Raw genomic sequence first — 25,090 nt, forward strand, 5'->3', positions numbered from 1 at the left:
CCGACTTTCTGGCTGCTCCTTCCGGGAGGGAGCAGCCAGATCGGCAGGGCAGGGGGGGCGTGGCCGGTATAAGGGGGCGTGTGACTGACATTTGCGGGCGTGACAGGGGAGGGGCCACGCGATCGTGTCATTTTGGCCCTGCCTCCGCTACACAATGGCGATAATACAGGCATTATGAAGCAGGGGGCAGGGGCGAAATGATGCGATTCAGCGTGAATTGCGTCACCAGCCCCCTCCACTGCGGGGGTTTAACTGTTAATTTCGGGGGGGGCCGGGGAAATCGGCGGCCGCCGGGAGGCTTGCCTTCCTTTCCAGGGGGCCGGGAGCTGCATCCGATTTTCGGGAGGCTCCCAGCCGAATCGGGAGGGTAGGCAAGTATGACGTACGCCTTTATGTTGGATGCACCTTGAGGCCATATTTTTGTAACAAAAAGTTGAAGCCTACACTCAGGGCACAAACACTTCAAACTGTAATTGTGGCCCTAAGTGCGTTTCGCTGAATGGGCGAAACTTGGGAAAGTACCTTTATTGTGTTCTCAAAGGCGGCCACTGGCCGCAGGTAAGATCTATAGGGGTCTATTTACTAAGCAGTGTTAGAAGATAAAGTGAAAGGCTATAAGGTACCAGCCAATCAGCTCCTAACTGCCATGTGACAGGCTGTGTTTGACAAATGACAGTTGGGATCTGATTGACTGGCACCTTATCTCCTTTCACTTTGTCTCCTAATACTGCTTAGTAAATAGACCCCATAGTGAGCCAAAACATGACCCAAACTCATATGCAGCACTCACATTTGGGAACCTTGTAAACGCTATAACCAACAAATAAAATTAGTGGTATAATTTTTTGGATGCTAAGGAAAACTCAAATCACAAAAAGTGATTTTATTCCAGATTTTCCCTGCAAAATGTCCATAAGCTAAAAATATATTTAGACAACTACAGTGACCTAAAATACAGCCCATTCTACCATCCATAAAACAATATAAACTGTGCTTGGTTAACACTTGTATTCGACTGGCGAAGGGCAATAACCAAGGTCTCCTGGCTATAATCATATTGTGCAGGACAATGGGAGAGTGTGGGTGAGTATTATTTATTTGGACCCCTTTATTCCAGAAGTTAGAAAAGACATTTTATATTCCGTAAATATTTTTAAGTGCTTAATGATTGTTTTGGGCAGTCTTTATTCACTTTTATTGTGTGGAGGTTTTATTTTTACACTGGGAATTCAGGGAAATTCCACACTTAGACAGGCAAGTTTATAAATGGGGTTCAGTCTTTTGGGGAAAAGGCTATAAACGAGGGAGCAGCAATAATTTTAAAGTTAGGTGTTCATTTATCCAAATTTTTTTGATCAAAGCAGTAACGTTTTTTTTTTTTTTAATCACGTGAAAGTTAACAACACTCAGCAGTGATAGCCTGGAAATGTAAGAATTAACTTACCACTTTTCTGGGCCAATCTCAGCAATTCACTGTATGTGTGATCGGGATTGCGCGTAAGCTGTGGAACTTTGAAACTAGTTTTGTCTATGTGCTTTCAGTTCTGCGTACAAAAATAAAATAATTACGTTTGTTTGTTTACCTTTAAGTTATTTTTTTTAGAGTTTTTTGATGAACATGGGGGAAGTGCCCTGCTGTCCAGAACTAGGTAAAGTTTAGGGGAATTGATGTCTCTGGCAAAACATCCCACTGTGTAACATTTTAAAAGTAAATTATTTATTTGGCAAACGCTAGCTAGTCCATGTTGTAATCATGTTACATCTGATTATGACCACTAGGTGGCAATGAAGACCAACTTTTGGCATAAGCAAATAGTATATTTTTTAATAAAAGTGATCCTACTAATACATGTGCAAATTTCTGTAAATGGTGACTTCTGATATCATTTAACTTGTACACGCCTAACAGTAATTATGGACATGAGAGAATATGCAGTCAGGATGTCACTGTTCCCCATGTCGATATTGATTATGTCAACATGGTTAAAATGTCGGCACCTGCAAAAAGTCGACATTGACAGAATGCCGACATTTTCATAACTTAAACATTTCCATGAGGCTTAAGTCCCCTATACACTACACGATATGGCTAACGGTTAGGCCGTTTCCGACGCATCAGAGCAACAAATCGTTCATATTGTGCAGTGTGTATGCACTACATCGTGTATGTGCACTCTCCTGGGGTCGTCAGCCGCATGGCCTGATCTTTTGTACATGCAGGAAGATGAGGCGATGCGGCTGGTGATCCCATGCAGCACTAGGCGGCGGGGGGCCGACATATCGAGCAGTCGGGCACTGGATCATCCAGTGTGTACGGAGTTGGAGCACCTAATATGTTGGCCTGACGGCGCTGGGGTCTTAGGTCTTAGGTCGCATCGCTGGGTGCACAGTCGTGTAGGGTTAGGGTTTAGGGTTAGCGTTAGGGTCACCGTTAGGTAGAGGATGGTAGGAGTAAAACGAAATGTTGACATTCTAACAATGTCAACGTAACAATAAGCACTTAGGGGTCTATTTACTAAGCCTTGGATGGAGATAAATTGAACAGAGATGAGGTACCATCCAATCAGCTCCTAACTGTCATTTTTCAAACACACCCTGTAAAATGACAGTTAGAAGCTGATTGGTTAGTAGTTTATCTCTTTTCAAGCTGTGATAATTCTCCCCCTGGTGTGATAAGTTATAATATTACACATGACTGCTGCACGATCTACGCCTTAGCAATTTTGCATAACAACTTCCCTGTACAATTCAGTTACCAGAAAGCACCAAAGTCCATTTACAGCAGCGGAAGAGCCAGGAGACGGGGAAAATGTTGGCAATTACGAGTTGTTGCTGTGCAATTATATTCTCACCTGCTGCTTCCTGGTAATGTGACAGCGAGGAGGTCGGAAGAGATGAGAGACAATCTTCATGTCCAAAATGCACTTACATAAGTGGGAACTCAATGAATATCTATATTATCAGCGCACGTATCTCGTCTCATGCTGTCACGGAAGGATCGCGGTGTCAGAGTAATGTACAGCAACAGCACAGAGATAATGGTTTAATTATGTTCCAACTGTTATAAAGCATTTCCAGGCTTAGTACATGAAGTACAGAACACGCTGGGGTTAGTATGGAGGGGCCATGTGTGTATGAGTTACACTCTCTTACTCTGAGGATGCTCATCCATTTCCCACCTACTGTCCATGGTGCTGACGTACAGTGGTAGATGAGTAACTGCAGACACATCCTCATGACTTTATACAATTACCCCACTGGAGAAATTGCCCGTCTAGGTCAGTGCAGACATAAGACCAGTGATGGGCAGGGATATTTCATGTATATGTCGGCCTTCCTCTCACTTGTCTCTCCCCGCTGCAAGCTATCATTAAAGCAGACACTCCGTGCCGTGTCAGCCCCCCCCCCCCCCTCTGCAAACTGTGGGCGGAGATGTACTAAGCCTTGGGGGAATATTTACTAAAGTGAGAGTTTTTAGAAGTGGAGATATTGCCTATAGCAACCAATCAGGTTCTACTTAACATTTAATTAGCACCTTCTAGAACAGGGATGGGGAACCTCCTGCCCAGGGGCCGTATAAGGCCCCAGGAATCATTTGGTCTGGCCCTCAGAGCTTTTTTCTGCTAGCCTCATTTGGCTAGCAGGGTGCCAAGAATGGCACCCTGCAGCCACAATCTATGCAGCAGTGCCACCTGGAGCATCCTTAGGACACTTCAGACAGTCACACCGCTGCCCTTACAGCTCCCATGAGCATCCTCAGGATGCTCCGGGCATTGCTGTAATCATCGGCTATTGTGGCCCCGCCCTCGTGTGACATCAAGCGGAGGGGGCGTGGCCTGCACCAGGCCCACAAATAATGTTATATATATCGAAATGGCCCTCAGCAGAAAAAAGGTTCTCCACCCCTGTTCTAGAAGATAATAGCTAGAATCTGATTGGTTGCTATGGGCAACATCTCCACTTCTAAAAACTCTCACTTAGTAAATTTACCCCTTGGAGAGTGATAAAGTGGATGGAGATATGATAGCAACCAATCAGCTCCTAGCTGTCACTTTTAAAATACAGGGGACTATTTACTAAGCCTTAGTTGGAGATAAAGTGAACTCTACGCTAGTACTCCCCTGCCCTATCCGACTTTCCTTGCCAGCCACCACCCCTTCAAATGAGCCCTTAAGACTCACTACTTCATACAAGCCCTCATAACTCTCTACCCCTGACCGTCCACCTAACCACTCTCCCCATTCACCCTCCTGTACCATGATTGCATATCTGTTCCCATCTCCATTCTGCCCTCTGGTGACTGATCCTGTGGGTACAGGTTTATGGAGTGCTGTTTGCTCTCTACTCACCCCAAGCAACGAATCATTGCTTGTACAGCCATCAGTGAGTCTCTCTATCCTGCCCTATCCTCCCCTCACCCCTTCACTCGCGTTGGTTTTATCATTGTGTTTAAGGTTATCCCATGTATTTGTGTCATTGCGCTCTAATCACTGTACATTGCTCAGGATAAATAAAAGCTATTAGTATTCTGTAACAGCCACAGCTACAGGTAAGGAGACAGCTGGTGTCTCCATGACGCCCAGGTGAAGAGGTGATTGGCTGTGGTGTAAGTGTCTAGATAACCAATCTATGATGTCATCAGTACATAAATATCTGCTCAGGTTTGGGTGATACTTCATGAGCTGGGGATATGTGCGGCCTCTGACACCGTAATGTCTTGTTGCAGCCATTTTATAAGGGATAGCCAGTCTCTAGTTCCCAATAACATTTGCTGAAAGTTATTTAAAGAAGAGAATATGATTTCGGGAGTGGAGGTCCCTTACTAAGCATCCTGCTTGGTGGCGTTACGCGTCCATTTTTTTGCGCCGGTGCGCTGAGCTTTTTGTGGAATAAAACGTTGATGTTTTCTGAAGAGTAACAACTTTCACCGCCTGACGGGTTGAGCAGAGTGAGGGCAGCCATTTACTGAGCACGGAGCAGAGGGCCTGGTGCGCCTAGATTTGCAGAGCAGTTCTATAAGAAGACTTTGTTTTGCAGAGAAGGCGATACAGGGCGTGAAGGGAGGGGTTTTCTGCAGAGGGATGCGCGACTTTTCCATTCAGCAAAAATAAATTGTGCAACTGCTTTGAGCTGTCAGAAATTGGGTCTCGGTTTAGATTTTCATGCATGGTCTGGTTGCCCTTCAATGTAGAAGAAAATTTAAACACACACAAGTGCCCCATATAGGGGCCCATTTATTAAAGTGTATCTGAGGTAAAATTCCCGAAAACACCAGTTTTCGGGGCTTTACCTCATATATTACGTATCCCCGTATGTATTCTAAGAGGGACCGCAGCAGGTACTGTATCTCCGATACCTGCTGTGATCCCTCCATTGCCGCTGTCAGCTGCCTCCCCCATAGGTTTCTATGTGGGATATGATGCTGAAAAATATACCAATATTCAGAATGCGATACATTCCAGATCTTGGCCCCCGCAGCTAACGCCATTTGAAGATGACGTTAGCCGCTGTAGCCTATAGGCTACACTGAGCATAATTAGCCGGCAGAGGGATCCGCCGGAACCCTCCCTGGCTATAGCGGATGTGTATGCGCAGCAGCACCTGCACTGGCCGGCAGCTCTCCGGAGACATCGCAGGGACAGGCTCCTTTCGGAGCCCGTGTCCCTGCATGTCGGGGATGATGCATCTGGCCGGTATGATCGCAATGCGATCATGGGCGTTACTGGCATGCCCTGATCATATTGCAAAAGCGATCATTGATAAATGGGGGCCACAATAACAGTCCTAATTATTATTACCAGTTATTTATATAGCGCACACATATTCCGCAGCGCTTTACAGAGAATATTTGGCCATTCGCATTAGTCCCTGCCGCAGTGGAGCTTACACTCTATGGGCCTCATTTACTAACGAGTTTTATCACCATAAACGAGTGATAAATGTCGCTGTGTCTGATAAATGGTGCTCCAGCCAATCAGCTCCCAACTGTCACCTGTTAGAAAAATGACAGTTGGGAGCTGATTGGCTGGAGCACCATTTATCATACACAGTGACAGTTATCACTCGTTTATGGTGATAAAACTCGTTAGTAAATGGGGCCCTATATTCCCTACCACATGCTCACATACACACTAGGGTTAATTTTTTGTTGGGAGCCAATTAACCTACCAGTATAATTTTGGGATGTGGGAGGAAACCGGAGCCCCCAAAGGAAAGGTCAGTCCTAACGTCCTCTATAACTAACGTAGGCCACACATGAGATAAAGTCAAGCATTATTTTAGGAGAAAAGCATAAAACTTTTATGGAATGAAAGGGGAGGCTCTGCAGTGGTCAGAGGCTGGGCTTCAGGTGACGTTCACACATTTATACAGTATAAATGATTCTGCCTCCCCTAGGAGGCGCTGTGTATTGCTGAGACCTAGTGCCTGCAGGGAGCAGCGGGACAACCTGGTGATCACATGTATGGTTACTCTCTGTCTCTCTCTGCCCCCAGCTAATCTGGCCTCCACCGACATCATGTTCCTAGTATGCTGTGTGCCTTTCACTGCAACGCTGTACCCTCTGCCCAGCTGGGTGTTCGGAGACTTCATGTGCAAGTTTGTGGCCTACTTACAGCAGGTACATGCCAGGGGTGGTAAATGCAGCTAAATATTACATGCCTACTGGGCGGCTCTGTACTAAAACAGAAATAAATACATTCAATTTGATTTCTAAATACTTGTACTAATGTGACCTACTGAAGTTGATACACAAAATGTTGAGTGAAACTCCTGTCAGGGACGTAACTAGGGTAGTGCGACCAGTGCCATGGCACAGGGCACCGCAGGGCAGGGGGCGCTGTTTGGGCCTGTCAATTTTCCTGTTTATTATCATTCTCACTTGTAGCTTCCTCTTCTTTTATCAACAGCATCTATCTCCTGGCCTCCCCTATTTACTCCCTGGCCTTTCCCCATGAGCCCATGGCCCTTTTCAGGTGCACTTATTTCCCTATTTAAATAATGGTGGGGGGTGGGGGGGGGGGCAATGCTGTCTCTGGAACAGGGCACCAAAAAGTCTAGTTATGGCTCTGACTACTGTACCTACCTGGCTACTTCGGTATGCAGTCGGGAAGCCGGCGGACGTAATCCCGACAGCCGGCTTCCCGACTGCTTTATCCTGGCGAGGGTTAAATGACAGGCGTCTAAATCTAGACGCCTGTCATTTTACCGACGCCGGGAGACCGGCGCTCGATATCACGATTGAAGTGATGCTGGGCGCCGTTGCGGACAGCTGCGGAGGGGGTTAGGTTTAGGGCTCCCGGGGGGGACTTAGGGTTAGGCACCACCCCGGGAGGTTAGGGTTAGGCTAGGGGAAGGGAGGGTTAGGGTTAGGCACCACCGGGGGAGACTTAGGGTTAGGCACCACCCCGGGAGGTTAGGGTTAGGCTAGGGGAAGGGAGGGTTAGGGTTAGGCTCCACCGGGGGGGGGAGTTAGGGTTAGGCGGCGGGGAAGGGGGAGTTAGGGTTAGGCGGTGGGGAAGGGGGAGTTAGGTTTAGGCACTTAGAGGGGCGATTAGGGTTAGGCACTGGGGGGGAAGGTTAGGGTTAGGCACCCCTAAGGGAGGGTTAGGGTTAGGGGGGGTGGTTAGGTTAGTTAATACTTACCTTGGGACGATCAGGATTTTCAGCCATGTCGGCCAGCCGCTGTCGGGATTCATACCGATTCCGCTACTCCTGTTCCAAAACTACAGCTGGTTGTTGGTAGCAACAGTGGCCAGTGAATTTTATCCTGTGTACCCCTCATTGTCTGTAGTAACTTTTCGTAGTGCAAAAAGAAAAACAGAAATGAGGTCACCTATTACTTTTCTAGTGACTTCAGGCAAGGTCACAGGATTTACATTCCCAAAGCAAAAAAACACACCGCCCTGATACCATTGGCCAAATGATGCACACAATGTGGGCCGGTACGTACGGGTCCTTCTCTGCTAAGGAGACTTCCTACCAGCAGCCAGAGGAGAAGCTCTGGAGCAGTCGCTGCCGGCTAGGCACAGTGTTTGCCATTTTGTACAGTGGTTTATTTTACATTCATGTCAACAAACTTTGGGCCTGATTCAGACCCACTCGCAAGCGGCTGTCCGCTCGCAAGTGGGTCGATGTTGTGCAATGCGCATGCGCGCGACGGCGGGAGCTCCGTCGTGTGCATGCGCCAGACGCGACGAGCGAAGGGCTTTCCTTCGCTCGTTGTGTCTGATCAAAGGGGGCGTGCTGTCGATGTTGATTGACAGCACGTCCCCTTTGGTGGGCGTGCCGGGGGCGTGCCTCCCAGACGGGGGCGTTCCCAAGGGAACGCCTACCGTCAGAAGCCGGCCCACTGACATCACTAGTGATGTCAGTGGGAGTGATTTTGGCTCTGATAGAGCCAAAATCACTCCGGGCCTTGCGGTTGAAAAACTCAACCGCAGGCTCCGGCTCGCAGTGGCGATGGTCGAGATGGTCAAGACCATCGCGGCCATCAAACTGCACGCTCGTATAGGCTGTGGGTGGTGACCCACAGCTATACGAGCGTCCAGTAGGACGCTCCATAATTATGGAGGACGGCCCTCAATCAGAGCGTGCGCTCTGCTCAGAGCGTACGGCTCTGAATGAGGGCCTTTGTTTGAAGAGGACTTTACTTGTGCCAAAAAGAAATGTGCCGTAAGACACAGCACAGAGGTGGCGGCGGTATCCGGTCAGAATGTCGACAGGTTCTGCATTGCGACATGGACATAAAGTCGACAAGGAACATTTTCACAAATGTCGACATGGTTAAAAAAATATCGACAGTGTTTTTTTTTATTTAATAAAGTTTAAAGATTATTTTTAATAATATATTTAAATATTTTATTAAAAAAATATATATATCTAGGGGGTGTTTTGCAACCCCCCCATCCCTCCGTGTATGAAGGCCCCCATTATAAAATAACTGCCTACCCTCTATAGGCAATAGACCCCTCCAGGGGTCATAAATCCTAATAATAATATAATAACAAATCCCTGTTTTCTAAACCAAAACTCCCTCTCTGTAAAAATACCCTTTTTCCTTACGCCCGCCATCCTCCTCCTCCCCTGTGACCAGTATTATGTGTTTTTTATTATTTTACCCCCCTTCCAGAGTCATATTACTCTTTATTAGTCCTCACCCCACTGAAGTGATCTCCCTCCCTGGTTACCCCTCCATCCCCCATGGGCATACACCCCGCCTCCCCTATATGCAGACCCCAGCGGAGTGTGCATGTACAGAGGGAGCAGAGGCAATGCCGGTATGCATGGCGATCACCGCAAAGGACCTCTCTGTCGGCTAGAGCTGCTCTTTGCGATGGAGGGACTTTTGGGTCTATGACCCAGAAGCCCCTCCGGCGTCCTTCTGCGCATGCTCAGAAGGACGTGCAGGGGGTGCTGGGAGGGATCAATTGGATCCCTCTATCAGCACTCTGCGGAAAGAAGCCCATAGGCTTCTATGGGTAATGACGTGAGGAAGATGGCGTTACCCACCGCAACTAAGTCTCAGAGTGCATCGCACTCCGGGGCTTAGGGCTTCATTCAGAGGCGGCCGTACGGTCTGCAACCGCACGGCCGCCTCGATGTTTGTCCAGTGCGCATGCGCATGAGGGAGCTGGCTCCTTCGTGCACATGCGTGAGACCCGCTGCGACCGACAGCGCCGGTCGTAGCAGGTCTCTTCCCAAAGGGGGAGAGCTGTCGATGTTGATTGACAGCTCGCCCCGTTTGGAAGGCGGGCCGGGGGGTGGCAGCCCAAACGGAGGCGTTCCCATGGGAACGCCTGCCGTTTGGGGGAGGCCCCACTGACATCACTAGTGATGTCAGTGGAGAGCTTCCGGCTCTGACAGAGCCAGAAGCTCTCCGGGGGTTACGACAAGTGAGACTCTACCCTAGGGTCTCGTCGTAAGCCGCGATGGTCTATGACCATCGCGACCATCACCCTGGCGGTTGTTAGAGCTGTGGGTGTAAACCCACAGCCTAACGACTGAAACAGAGGCGGCCGGTCAGGATGCAAGCGGCCGCCCAGTTTCTGAGCGACCGCTTGCATCCTCCGACTGCCTCGGAATGAGGGCCTTAGTGCTTATGAGAAATGTGGTGCAACCTGCATTTTCAGGGTTTGGCCGCATTTTTCCCATTGATGCATCCCGCCCATTATCACATTGCAATTTAGAGTGATACTTTCACAACACAACCTAATTTTCAATGCGGCTTGTGGTAAATACGCCCTCTAGAGTGAAGCATCTTACAAACCAGCCAAGAATACAGATACACCTGGCTTTAAAATATCAAAGCTACCAATCGACTCAGCAGTAGAGAACTGGGGAAATCCCAACACCTTCACTGTAAGTTTTCCCCAGTTAGGGAATACACAGACCTTAAGCTGGGTACACACCACAGCGATCCAGTGATGCGATGTATCAATATGTCGCGCCCTCGTACACACTGATAATATTGTAGGTGTTTTATGCTCCTTTCATAGAACCAGGTGAAGTACCAGTAGGTTCAGGAATGGTCATAGACCAATTAAAACATTTTTGCTTTAGTTGCCATCTTTGAGAACTTCCTGAAAACATGGAATGTTAGTGAATTTTATAAGTACACAATCTCTCATTACCCTCAGGTAACAGTGCAGGCCACCTGTATAACGCTGACAGCAATGAGCGCTGACCGATGCTATGCAACATTATATCCACTGAGGTCGCTGCGACATCGCACCCCGAGAGTCGCCATGATCGTCAGCATCTGCATCTGGATAGGTAAGAACTGTTACTTCTCTTCCTGATCACAGAGTATCACCCTGTATGATTATAATTCCCTTTCCTGTCACATCTTCATCTCAGAGCTGCAAAATACATCTTCATTAATGTGTATAACTGAGGTTCCATTTAGGGGCGCTGGGGCTAATACAGAGTTGAATGCAGGTTAGTTTTGTGAACGTGTTTTGTGTTTTAACACTGTGCCTGCTCCATAGCCGAACTTATGCAAGTGCAGGAGATGCAGAGTCGCATGTAATTAAGTCACATCTCCGCCTGCAACCAAAGAGGAGCAAGACTGGGCAGTAACGGAGACACAAGTTCAGCGAGGGTGTGTTGACTAAATTGCAGGCTATGCAGAACTGTGCGTATGGTTAATTACGGCAGTTGATATATCTTTGGCACCAGGTATAGCATACTTCCCAACATCCTGAGTATGGAAGCAGACGCGCATGTGCTCAGTGGCGTCACAAGGGGGATGCAGGCCGCACCCGGGTGCAGGGCCGGCTCGAGGCATGTTCGACCAGTGCGGTCGATCAGGGGCGCCACCCCATAGAGGGCGCACCCCTCCCAACATCCCGATTTCCAGCTGTTCCACCCGTGGGCCGAAGTGTCACGCGGGTGGTCTGGTCGGGAGGTTGGGCACACCCATCGCCGCAGCTGTGCGGTGGTGCCGGACCCTGGAGTAGCTGAATGGATGCTGCACGCATGGGCACGGCATGCATTCAGTGCAGGAAGAGGGCTGGGGGAAGCCCAGCTAGTGACGGAGTGCTGGGCTCGCCCCCAGCCTGACGTTACACGGGAGGCGTGCCATGCGGGCACGCCCCCAAATAACGTAATTTATGGGGCGTGACCTATGGAAATTAGGCCACGCCCCCGTTTTCGGCCGCACACGACTACCCATGCTGCAAAGGGCCCTGCTACCCCTGGAGCATTCAGATTTGCATCAACCCCACTGAGTATAACGGGTGTATTAAAAAATGCGGCACTCCAGCTGCTGTGGAACTACACATCCCAGCATACCCTCCACATTTTTAGCATGCCCTACTAGCAAAACTGTGGCAGGACATGCTGCTGAGATGTGTAGTTCCCCATCAGCTTGTAGGGGAAGCTGACGGGGGGCTTGTAGCTTATGACTTGGTTACAATAAGATCAGTTGTGGCTCTTAAATTAGACAGATTGCATGGGACAGTAACAGAGGATTATGAAAGCCCTGTAAGATGGACAAAGCCTTTGTAGAAGGTACTAGAGGAGCTTTTCATAAGCTGGCAGTGGAATAGACAGTGCGTTGGCCTAAGTACCAGACCAGGAATATCTGGGGAGAAGGGAGCGCAGCCATTTAGTGAGCTTGGCCTTTATAAAGAATTTGAAGTCTGAGAAAATGTGAGGTGGAGGGAGGAAAGGAACCATTGTAGGTGATTATTGCAGTGTATGGAGATGAGTTAAGAATGTAAATTGGACTAATTTGATGCTTGAAGGTATACTAAACCCCACATGAAGAATAGATAAAGGGACAACAATGGGGATGTACGCGAGCTGTTATACTGTAACAGGAGGCTGATGAGGAAGAAGTTACAGTAGATGAATAATGTACAATAAGGGAGTGAAAGCTCTTGGTCTAGGGGTACAGCATAGAAGTGACAGTTTTTGGAGGTTTTACCGGATACAGAGGTTCAAGGAGGGACTAGCCCAAATCCTTGAAGCCCCATAATGCAATGTATCCTTAGAGACAACTATTCTATACTAGTTCCATTTTGGGGGGCCAATATAAGATGATGACCCACAAACTTCTGGTTATTTTACAATGTAGGTCATTCAAAACTCCAGCAGCTTTACAACACAGTCCCCCAAAATCTCTGCTGATGCTACAAGGCAGACCCCTAAAATCTTTGATGGCTTTATAATGTACAGTACTCAAAAGCTAATGTGTCATCATTATACACATCAAAGATCTTTACTATACAAACCCCAGACCTATGGTGACTTTACTAGGTACACCTCTATTGTCTGGGTTTATAGTACACAGACACCATACCTCTGGTAGCTTCATTACACAGACCTGAAAACCCTGGTGGTCACCACACTGTGTCCTGGCATGCTGCCCCTGTTTAACAATCTAGGGACAGTGTCAAACTCAGTACACAGATTCCAGCTCTCTGATTGGTGTATAATCCCAGCCATTCATATATCACTTAGCAATATTACCCCTACTACACTGCCGTTTGGACCCGGGTTATTGCCGGGTCGGGGCTTAGCATAAATTTAAAAGGGTTAAAAAAAAAACCCACTGGTCCGGTGACCAAAGAATCCAACCCTGGTAGCTTGCATGGTTGGTCCCAGGAAGGACCGGGTAACGGGTTAGTGTAAACGGGTAACCTGTGGTCACCCGACCCGGGTCCTGTTTGCAGCATGGGGAGGTTCGGATTTCCTGGCGTTTGGAAATGATGTAATCTCCAAGCGCTGGTAGAAGAGTTACACTGCACATGGGTGCAGTGTGAACGGCGTTGGTCAGGATTAATTTGGGTTGGCGACACAATGTGAAATGGATCTGTCCTGGGTCTGATCCAGTTTTTAAACGTGATCCAAATCCCGGGTCAGACCCAGGACTTTGGTGTAAAAGGGGTATACGAGGTATGTCTATAAGATAACGAGACTGTGTTTCCACCTAGTAAGCAAAGCAGTCAGAACCGGTTCTAACTGCATACGTAGTAACCTTGCACTTGTCTGAACCTGCATGACAAGCAGCAACACTCATTGACGTTCAGTTGATTGTGAGTCGCCATTTAATTTGGTTGTGTTTTCTGTAGAGTGCCGAAAATATACTTAAAAGTTTAGAAGTTGAACAACGCGTCAGTTTGAAATTTTTAGTAAAATTTTTTCGATATCAAGGGTGTAATTTTGCAAAAATGGATTCCACAAAGCACAACAGATAACCAGCATTATTATAAGGAAGTTTTGAAAAAGCTGAGAGAGTCAGAAAGAAACGGCCGCAACTGTGGAAAAATGGTTTCATTCCTCACCAGGACAATGCGCCCGCTCACACAGCACTTTCTGTGACCGACAATCACGTTACTACACTTGCACATCCTCCATACTCGCCCGATTTAGCACCTTGCGACTTTTATCTTTTCCCAAAAGTTAAATCAGTGCTTAAAGGGACACATTCTGAATCAGTTGATGCTGTAAAGGAGAAAACGGCAGACACATTGAAACAACTAAAAGAAATGGATTTGCTCCATGCCTTGCACCAGTGGAAAACAAGACTACAGCGATGTATTAGTGCAAATGGGGAGTATATTGAAGGGGACAAACATTAAATTTGTAATACCAATAAATAAAGATGAGTTATTTAATCAGTCTCGTTATTTAAAAGACATACCTCGTATGTGAAGATTTCTAGGTAGTCTGACAGGACATATCCACCAATCAGCTTGCTTGGACACATCTACTGGGTGTGATGGCAGCCATCATGCTTAGTAAATGTGCAGATGCACAGTTGCTCCTGATGGCTGGGAAGGTTGAAGAAGTTGTTCCCCGGCCATTTCAAGTGAAGCAGTATGGCCATGGAACATCTTCACTTGTATGCCAGGAGCAGTGTAGCAACAAGTGAAGAGGTCAGAGACAGTTGAAATTACACCGACCCAGGGAAGATGTCAGCCTGACTCCTGACTGAGCCCACCCCTGCACCAAACTGGGTATCTTATGCTATCAGATTCCATGCTGGTCTCTTCTTTTTTTATCCACAGGCTCTCTTCTGCTGTCCACGCCAATCATCCCATATCAGAAGATACAGAAAGGTTACTGGTATGGCCCCAGGACATACTGCATAGAGCAGTTTCCTTCAGATGTGCTAAAGAAAGTGTGTATTCTGTATCAGTTCCTGGCGGTCTACCTACTGCCGCTGCTGACCATTTGCTTGTGCTATTCATTAATGCTGAAGAGGGTTGGACAACCAGTAGTGGAACCCATGGACAACAACTATCAGGTACAAATAATAAATCCACCGACAATTTACCCAAATAGAAAACTGTTACATTATTGTACGTGCTATAAAACTGTTCTCTTACACCAGTTTGTATCCTGAGCAGAACTAGTAACAGTGAGGCTTCGTGTTTGGTTACACTCGTGTTGACCAAATGTGAAAGACACTAAAAAAATACCCCATTTCCACTGCCGTAATAAGTAACCCGGGTTATTGGTGGGTCTACTCGGGTCACGGCTCAGTGGAAAAGGGTCCTGTAAAAATAACCCGGGTCTAGTGACCCAGGAGTCCAACCCGCGTAGCGAACAGGGGCAGTGTAAACAGGTAGCCCGGGTTAGATGATATCTCAAAGCGCCAGAGTTCCAATGCACACGTCTGCAGTGTGAAGGGCGCCAATGATGGACTGCTTTACTTTTGTCTAATAATGAAATGATTAGTACTCTGGATTTAATTTTTACGTTTGTGACAGAAGAATTTAGAATGTTAAATATTTGTAGGAGGAAGAATTGCTCATTGATAGATTTAGCCTGTATAGTTAGATAGGTCTACACGTGATTCTATCCTGTGTTCTGGAAACAACACGGCATTCTGGCATGACACGTAAGCAGGAAAATGGGAATAATCACCTAAATCTCTATAAAGCCTATTTCTTTATGGACGGGATGCAGCAAGGGGAGAAACGCTGTCACACTCCCAAAATGCGGGTTTGACCGAATTTCTCATAGGAATGGGATTGAAATACCAGCGGCTGAACCCTCCTTTAGGGGTGCCTAACCCTAACCTCCCCTCCTAGTGCCTAACCCTAACCTCCCCCCAGGGGTGCCTAAACCTAATCCCCCCTCCCTGCACCCTAAACCTAACCCTCCCAGGGGGTTGTCTAACCTGGCACTAACCTTTCCCAGGGGGGTGGGGGGCTGCCTAACCCTAAGTTCCCCCAGGTCCCTAAACCTGACCCTCCCATCTCCTGACTTAGCCTTAGCAGACGATCGGGATGGCGGGGATCGGTCCTCCGGCATCAGGATTAAGATAGGCGTTGGCATTTCAACGCCTATCTTAAGTCCGTTGTCGGGCAAGTCCAGTCGGGATGTAGACCGGCGGTATTGCGTCCGCTGGTCTAATAACTACATCCCTTCTCATATGCACCAAGCGCCGGAGTGCGATGGGCTTCTATCGGGAGAGTGCCGTGAGAGGGATCCAATCAGATCCCTCCCAGCACCCTCCGCAACATCTTCACTTCTAAAAACCTACACTTTGGTAAATTTACCCCTAAGTGTAATATTACCAGTGTGAACCCATCGTCTCATTAATTGAATAATATTACTCCGCTCTATACCAGGTCCAGCTACTGTCTGAGAGAACCATCGCTATGAGGAGCAAAATCTCCAAAATGGTGATTGTCATCGTCCTCCTATTTACAATATGCTGGGGACCCATTCAGCTTTTCAGCCTCTTCCAGGGGTTTTACCCAGGATTCCAAGCCAACTACGCCACATACAAGATCAAGACCTGGGCCAACTGCATGTCCTATGCCAACTCCTCCATCAATCCCATCGTGTACGGCTTCATGGGAGCCAGCTTCAGGAAGTCCTTCAAGAAAGCTTTTCCTTTTATGTTTCGGAATAAAGTCAGGGACGGGAGCATCACGTCTGGAACTGTCAATAACGAAATGAAGTTTGTTGCCATGGAATCCACAAACAATGAGCTGAAGTAAGGGCGGGCGGTCGGGTGGCGGGGTATTTATTACCATATGATGGGTGTTATAAGCAGAGGTGACCTGATTTGAGAAGATTGAGATGACAAATAATAGACTTTAATGAGGTAATGCACTACGGATTCAGAGACATCCTGAATGCATCATTAAGATAATTTTCCTATTGTTGAGGAAATGTTATTCACTTTCTCTATTGTAAGATTGTTCAAACCTCTCAGAGGCTGTGGGAGCTTTCAGCAGGATTTTTACCATACACACATATGGGTTTCTACCGGAAAAAGTCTTGTGTCTTGTCTGTAATAAATCTCTATTTTGTTCTAACACTGGTCTGTTCATTAAACAGAAATGATACACTGACAAATATCTAGCCCAGTCGGCTCATGTGAAGCAGGGCCGTGTTCTGTCCTAGATTATAATCTGTATTTATTGTTCCTGAATCAATGTCGCATAATAATGACATGTACACGGACTAGGGAGATAGGGCCTGATTCAGACCTGCTCGCTAGAAGCGGCCGCTCGCTCCCAGTGTATGGAAATTCAGCTAAGCGATGTCAAGGCAGCCGCACGCATGGCAAGGCATAAGCACGCCCACTATGTCTTGGCGAGCGATCATTTTGTGTTTACAGACGCCCACCAGGCTGTCTTTAGCCGCCCACTAGCTTACATCATCTCCAGGAAGTATACACAACCGTCGGTACACCGGGTTACATCGGATCTGACCGCACCCTACCGCAAGCACTGCGAGCAGTTTAGTGTATAATTCAACCAGGTGACGTATACTATGACGCTGCCGGTTAATTATGCACGCCTCTGAAATGGCGTTGAAACACTCAGGCACGCCTGCGTCCGAAACTCCACTCCCCCGTTACTACTGACCTGCCTCTGTTACCACCCACAAACAGCCTCTCCTGTCACTCATTCCACTGGGCTGTCTTCGCAGGGCGAGCGAGCGCATCCCGATTGCTCGTACTAGCTTGCGCACGTGCACCGCAAACTATACGAATGCGCACATTTGCAAGCATCGCCAGCAACGAGCCATCGCTTGCAAGCGAGCATGTCTGAATCAGGTCCTTCGTGTGCAAGTAAGGGAGGAGACAGATTCAACCGCATTCTTATAGATTAAAAAACAACAATAGTCCTTGTCTCTGTACACTTATAATGGATTATTTTTTACAAGATAAAAGCTTGTTTGCTGTCTTTAAAATATCACTGTATGACCGGCAGGGAGGGGGCGAGGCCGGCGCAAGACGCAGTTGAGCTCTGTTACATACAATCACAGATTATTTCGAGAAAACTCAAAATGTTACTCGTACCAGCAATCCAAATTTTTCAGGCTCATCCAATCAAGTCTTTCAAAATGAAGAATTCAATCAGAATGGTTTCTTTAAAAATCCAAGTGCGAGGTACTTCTTATGTACATCAATCAGGGGAGCAGATATCCGTGTCTCTCATCGATACAGGCACTGCCACAGGAAACAAAACTGAGTATAAATGCATAGTATGTACAATAAAGTGCTTATATCTCCTGTGATCCTTCACAAAGCGAAAAATAGGCTTATAAGAAGAATCTCAAAGCTCCAATAATATCCTTATAGAAACTCCATCTACACAGCAAAGATAAATACTCACATAAGAAATTAATGACATAACAATTCTATTTAATGGCAACAATAATATATAATATACTATGTATATTATATATGATTGGACACTGACAGCAAATAGATCAACGAGATTTATTGACGTCAGTGCTTTGTAGGTCCACCACCAGTGATTACTACAGACGCCCTTCTTGGCAAACTGTCCGCAAGTTCCTGGACAGCAGCAGATGATATATTTTGCCATTTCGTCTTAAGTACAGTGACCGTCTGTGACACTGAGGAAGGTCGAGTCTAGAACGTACCCGTAGCTCCAATTCGTCCCTAAGGGTCTCAATGGGGTTAAGATCTGGACTCTGAACCGGCCAGTCCATCCGGGTTACATTAATTTCTGTATACCAGTCCAGCACCGCACTGGAAACATGACAGGTGGCATTGTCATCCTGATAAAAACATTTGTTGTTTCCGTAAAACTACAAGTGCATGGGCCTCCCTACAGAGTGTTCTTATCGAAACCGTCACATTAGTGGCCATTTAGAACTCGCGTGCAATGAGATGCATGCTGTACATTTCACTTGCGTGGAGGAGACCTATCACTTTTGTCTACATAGTGTAAAATGCCCATTATAAGTATTAAAATATAGCTTAACTAAATAACACCATCAGGAAAGGTTTCTGGCCAGGAAACAAGTCCAAGAAGGTGCTATATATAAGTGGAGACTGAAAAGATGATACTGTAGTGGAAAACTCTAGGGCAGTGGCGGGCTGGGCCGGGGGGCAGGGTGCCGTGTGCCCCCCGGGCCGCAGCGTCATGCGGGCCGCGGGCAGTCTGTGTCACTGTGACACAGCTGCACCGCGTGTGTAGCGCTGACCGGACGGAGTTCGGTCAGCGCTACACAGCACAAACACACAGCCGCCGGCTCCGGCAGCTGTGTGTTTGCTTTAGCAGCTGACGAGAGTCAGACAGACTCTCATCGGCTGCTGCTCCCACTGCCAGAGACATCTTCCGGCTCCCATGACGCGTCACTCCCATAATGCAAAGCGGCGGACGGAGGAGCTGATCTCGGCGGCGGGACCAGGAGCGGGTGTCAGGTAAGGGGGGGGGGGACTACTGGGGGCATTACAAGGGGGGGACTCCTGGGAGCACTGCAGGTGGGAATACTACTGGGGGCACTACAAGGGGGGGACTCCTGGGAGCACTACAAGGGGGGGACTACTGGGAGCACTACAGGGGGGGAATACTACTGGGGGCACTACAAGGGGGGGACTCCTGGGAGCACTACAGGGGGGGAATACTACTGGGGGCACTACAAGGGGGGGGAATACTACTGGGGGCATTACAAGGGGGGAAATACTACTACTGGGGGCACTACAAGGGGGGGACTACTGCTACTGGGGGCACTACAAGGGCAGGACTACTACTACTGGGGGCGCTACAAGGGGGGGACTACTACTGGGGGCACTACAAGGGGGGTACTACTACTGGGGGGACTACTACTAGGGGCACTACAAGGGGAGGGGACTATTACTAGGGGCATTGCATAGGGGGGAGGGGACTACTACTAGGGGCACTACATAGGGGGGAGGGGACTACCACTGGGGGCACTGCATCGAAGGACCACTCCTGGAGGCTCTATATAAAGGGCAATGGTGGGGGTACTGCATAGGGGAAGACTACAACTGGAGCCACTATTTAAAGGGCACTGCATAAGGGTTACCACTACTGGGGGCACTATGTAAGGGGCTTACTACTGGGGGCACAAGGGGCACTGCATAGGGGGGATCACTACTGGGGGCACTACTCGAGGCCTGCATAAGGGTGTCCTCCTGTGGTACAGGGTGGCACTGCATATGGGCACTACGACAGAGGGCTGCCCCTAATCTTTATTTTTACCTTACATTAATCCCATATGGACCGCCTCCCCCCTAGAACACTTGAGGCGGGGGGCGCCGTAGCACGAACATTCTTTCGGGCACCCTGGCTACACGCTACTCCTCTGCCAGGGCCGCCTGCATGCATTTGCCCCCCAGGCTAAAAGTTGCCAGCCAGCCCCTGCTCTAGGGAAACCCCAAAGCGTTTCATCTAGTAACTTTCTTGGGGTAGTCGGGACTGCCATAGGTATTCTATTTCCAGTCTCCACCAGGCTCTAAATACCCATCTTCTCTCCCCCAATCCATAGACGGGTTTACACCTCATGGGGCCCTAAGCAAGATATCAGTTTCGGGCCCCACTCCCTCAACTGCATACAATTTTACAAACACGGCGCCCATAGCCGCATACACACACTGCCCCCATAGTCTCTTACATACACTGCCCCCATAGCCTCTTACACACACTGCGCCCATAGCCTCACACACACTGCCCCATAGCCTCACATACACTGCCCCCATAGCCACATACACACTGCCCCCAAAGCCTCTTATACACACTGCCCCCATAGCCACACACACACTGCCCCATAGCCTCTTACACACACTGCCCCCATAGCCTCTTACACACACTGTCCCCATAGCCTCACACACACTGCCCCTGTGACACCCATGAAACGGACACCCCTAGGACTGTGAGGGGTTAATACCACTTTGGGCAAGGAAGGAGTTAATACATGTCTCCCCAGCACGTGTGAAGCAAGGGGACAGCTGGTGCTGATTGGATGAGCCTGTCCTGTCTCTCAAGCGGTGGGTGTGGTCAGGTGCCCGCGAAAAAGAGGGCGTGCCAGGAGCTGAGGAGAAGTGTGGCATGCAGCAAGAGGACAGCGGGCAGAGACCGCCAAGCTCTAGTGGAGTGTGGAGCAGCCAAGCCGGGAGCGTGGACGCCGGGGACCCGCGGAAGATGGTCAGGTGAGCCACAGCAACGAAGAGCAGCACACCATTAAGTCGTCCAGCGCAGCAGCAAGAGCCGCTCGTGGAGGTACACAGCCACAGTGGCAACACGCAGTACAGGGTAATCATCCCCCCTGCCCCATACCACAGCAGCAGCCATCATAGGGTAACTTCAAAGCACCCTCATTTCAGTTATATTACTTATAAGAGAAGTCGCTGTCCTATTGTGATTTATAACTTTTTCTGCCAACCACAAGATGGCCGCAGGCCAACAGCAACAATTGCTTTGAGTTGCCATGCTGCCAACCACAAGATGGCCACCGATTAACTGCAGTGTAGACATACAGCTCCAGCAATGGAGAAGTTACATAGCCTTGCACCAGAGGTAACTACAGGAGTGGTGAGTGGAAGATTGATTGCACCACAGGCAGAGCTGCACTGACACTCAGTAGTACTGGACTTTCTCATACCTTGTTGCAAATAGCAGAACCTCAGTGTTACTTTCACTTTCAGTATATAGGAGTTATCTGCTTCACTGACCAAGCTCACCAATATTTACCCTGCATGTTTTCCGGATCACACCAAGACTGTCCTATTTCACAGCACAGTGATTCTTTGATACTTGAACGCTGGAATACACTACTGAAAGGAGATAATATAGCCCATCAAACTGGGATAGAACTGTGGGACACTTTACAGTAACAGTTGTTTAGGAATATTGAATAACCTGATTGCCTGAGAATTGAATGTGCTTATAGAGAGAAAAGTGGAATTAACATTCAGTGACTGAATTGCTGTACTGTGTACAGGACTTCCATATACACATTGGCGATTCTTCCCTCCCAGATTTAATACTAAAAAACGTTACACTAAGTGGGACTAGTACCATGGTCAACTTAAACTGATCTATAAGAGCTCCACCAGCTGCAGCAGCGAAGACGGGTAGGAATACAGTGTTTTGTGTTTAAGGTCATCTGGACATTGAAACTGTTAGTTTAGTACTGACATCATTGCTGAATTGTTTTCTTGTAGTGTGCAACCGTTTGAGATAAGAATGTATGCTCAATACTGAATTCAACTGTGAATAGTAACGTAAAAGTTGCCTTACATTGTATGGTCATACTGCCGAAGTATTATTACACCAATCCGTATGGTGCCGTGCAAATGCCATTGTTTTTATGTGTAATCTCATTATTGATGTTTTTCCCACTGATGCAATACGAAGGCTGCCTCATTGAATGCGGAGTGTTATTTATGCAAGTGCCCTGCCGACTCTCTAATAAACCTGTGTTCACAAAATAAAAACCACAAGCTGCCTCGTCACCCCTTCATGTGCTTCCATTACTCTCACCTCTCCGTAAGTCGAGTGAAGATTGAACCACAACACACAAGGTAAACTCTTTACTTACCACATAAAGTCAAGGTTACCACAACTGGCGTCACGAACAGGATTAACGGAGTCCAAAGTGAGAAGGTTGGAAGTATAGAAGAGCCATGTTGACCGATCCACCAGCCCAGGCAGTACCGCCTGCTGGCGCAGGAGCACCGATCAACCCCCCTGTGGCACAGATCAATCCTATCACACTCCCCTATTACTTCGGAGCCCCGTGGCTCCCCACGTATTCTGGTGAGGACCATGGCACAGAAGGAAGCACTCTCACCGAGTTTAAAAGGAAGATGACCTCTATGTTCCGTTTGTACCCGCTAAGTGATCAGCAGCAGGTCGAGATCCTCATTGGGCAATTGAAGAATTTGGCACTCAGGGAAGTGACGTCCTGGCCCGCCAGAGAAAAACAGAACGTAGAACAAGTCCTTAAACGACTGGCGACCACTTTTGATGCCCGTACCTTATCCACCTTGAAAATGAGGTTATATGCATGTAAACAAAAACCTGGGGAGAGTCTGCGTGACTACGCCCTCACCCTGCAGGAGGCCTTGAGGGCAATCCAGGCTGTCGATCAGGAAGAAGTCAGGAACCTGGATGAGACCTCGGTCACCCAATTGATAGAGGGAGCTAACAAAGAAGGAACACGAGTTCAACTGCGACTACTGCGACTACAACTTCCGACGCATACTTTCTTAGACTTTAAAGAAGCGGCTATCAAAATGTTGGGCACGGTCGAAGAGCATAATACGGAATTCCCAGAATTACCAAGTCAGTCCTACTCGGCAGAAGCTGGCTTACGGAATGCATGTCAGGCACCCAAAGAAACCAACCCCGCCTCCCATGGGCTGCAGCTGCCATCCCCTGACCCAATACAATTGTTGAGGAAACAGATGGAAGAAATGACATTGGGAATGGCAGAGATACGTAGGGAGGTGCATAGCCTAGCTCAATCCCAACCGGCGGATTATGAAGAGCCGCGGTGGCGGCCAAGAAGACAAAGGGCTGATGACTGGTGGGAACCACCCCGGGGACAAGGGAGAAGATCAACAGATCGGTTTGATGCTCAAGGCCGTCCCATCTGCAGGCGGTGCCAGAAGGCAGGTCATGTGGAGAGACACTGCAGGCAAGAGGAGACGTTAAACTGCAACACCCCGAGGGTGGGGGTCAAGCCTCGGGGAGAACAGGAGGAGTAGACCCGAATCCTGAAGAGTGGTGGCCCCGGTATGTCGGGACGTGTCCGACAATCCCAATTGTCATAAACGGCGTGGAAGTTTTGGCCATGTTAGACACAGGATCCCAAATCACCACCATACAGCTACCTGCTTTTCAATGCTATTAGAAGGAGGGGCAGTTGCTGATGCCACCTCCCTCATGGCTGCAACTAATTGCTAGTAACGGACTGGGGATCTCCTGCGTGGGGTACTGGGAGGCTAATATGCAGATCGGAGAAACCCTCCTTCCACTACAGGGATGTCTGATCACTGAGAGCAGTGAAGCTAAAGTAGCATCGGTGATTCTAGGAATGAACGTCTTACAGCAATGTCCGGAGGAGCTATTGGCCACACTAAGGAGTGAATTGTCTCAGTTGGTCACCGGGGAGCGAAGAATCATACAGAAGACTATCAGGGTGCTTCAAGGTCATCAGAGGTTCACCCATAGTGAGGGAGAGATTGGAAAGGTTAGACTAATGGATAGTAAGCCCATCAAATTGCAAGCCAATTCAGAGACCATCCTCTGGGGCAAGGCACGATGCGGACCAGCTGGCAGAAGCTATAAGGCCTTAATTGAACCCTGTTTAACGTCCGCTCGTCAGGAGGCGGTAGTAGCCAGTACCCTAGTCACTGTGGAGAACGGACGAGTCCCAGTGCGGATCTTAAATCCCCATAATTACGCAATCAAGTTATATCGACGCCAGCCACTGGCCCGATTGTTGTGGACCTCATTTCAAGATGTTGTATATCCATCCTTACAAGCTAATCAGTGTCAAGTAACCACGGAGAGTAGTACAGCTGACGAGCAGGAAGATGAATGGTGGACAGAGATTCAGGTAGGGGATGGCAGCACACCGAGAGACCATAAGGCCGGAATCCTCCAGGTTGTGAAGAATAATGCTGAGACTTTCAGCCAGAGCCCTACAGATCTGGGTATCGTGAAGGAGATACACCATCGTATCCTGACAGGGGATGCCCCACCCATAAAGGAGCGGCATCGCCCATTGGCACCAGCGCTATATCAGCCCGTACGGCAACTGTTGTAGGACATGAAGAGCAATGGCATCATCCGAGAGAGTCACAGCCCATGGGCAACCCCATTGGTGTTAGTTCGCAAAAAGGATGGCCAGCTAAGATTCTGTGTAGACTACAGGAAGCTGAATGCTATCACACATAAGGATGCCTATCCTCTACCCCGAATTGAGGAGTCTCTGACGGCGCTTAAATCTGCCAAATATTTCTCAACCCTAGATTTGACCAGCGGCTACTGGCAGGTTCAGATGAAGGAAGAGGACAAGGAGAAGACTGCCTTCGTCACACCAATGGGGCTCTATGAATTCAACCGTATGCCATTTGGCTTATGCAATGCTCCCGCCACCTTCCAACGCGTGATGGAGCATTGTCTAGGCCATAGGAATTTCAATGTGGTTCTCCTATATTTGGATGACATTATCATCTTTTCAAAAACCTACTCTGACCATCTGCAACACTTACGGGAGGTTTTCCAACAGCTGACTAGATTCGGTCTGAAGCTGAAGCCATCCAAGTGCCACCTGCTCAAGCCGCGAGTTCAGTACTTAGGTCACATTGTAAGCCCTGAGGGTGTGA

At 48.3% G+C, this 25,090-nt stretch overlaps 1 protein-coding gene across 1 annotated transcript in view; it reads left to right on the forward strand.

Annotated features, from left to right (window-relative positions):
• Positions 1–16,750, forward strand: part of LOC148478337 (G protein-coupled receptor 54-like) — a 31,137-nt gene extending 14,387 nt beyond the window's left edge. The window contains exons 2-5 of the mRNA XM_088455592.1: positions 6,495–6,619; positions 10,638–10,773; positions 14,517–14,755; positions 16,089–16,750. Of these exons, the coding sequence (XP_088311718.1) occupies positions 6,495–6,619; positions 10,638–10,773; positions 14,517–14,755; positions 16,089–16,463 (875 nt within the window). The 3' untranslated portion in view covers positions 16,464–16,750. The remainder of the gene's footprint in view (positions 1–6,494; positions 6,620–10,637; positions 10,774–14,516; positions 14,756–16,088) is intronic.
• The last annotated feature ends 8,340 nt before the right edge of the window (positions 16,751–25,090 follow it).

The sequence above is a fragment of the Taudactylus pleione genome, unplaced genomic scaffold (assembly GCF_031769625.1).
Source record: "Taudactylus pleione unplaced genomic scaffold, aTauple2 ptg000662l, whole genome shotgun sequence".
Classification (NCBI taxonomy): Eukaryota; Metazoa; Chordata; class Amphibia; order Anura; family Myobatrachidae; genus Taudactylus; species Taudactylus pleione.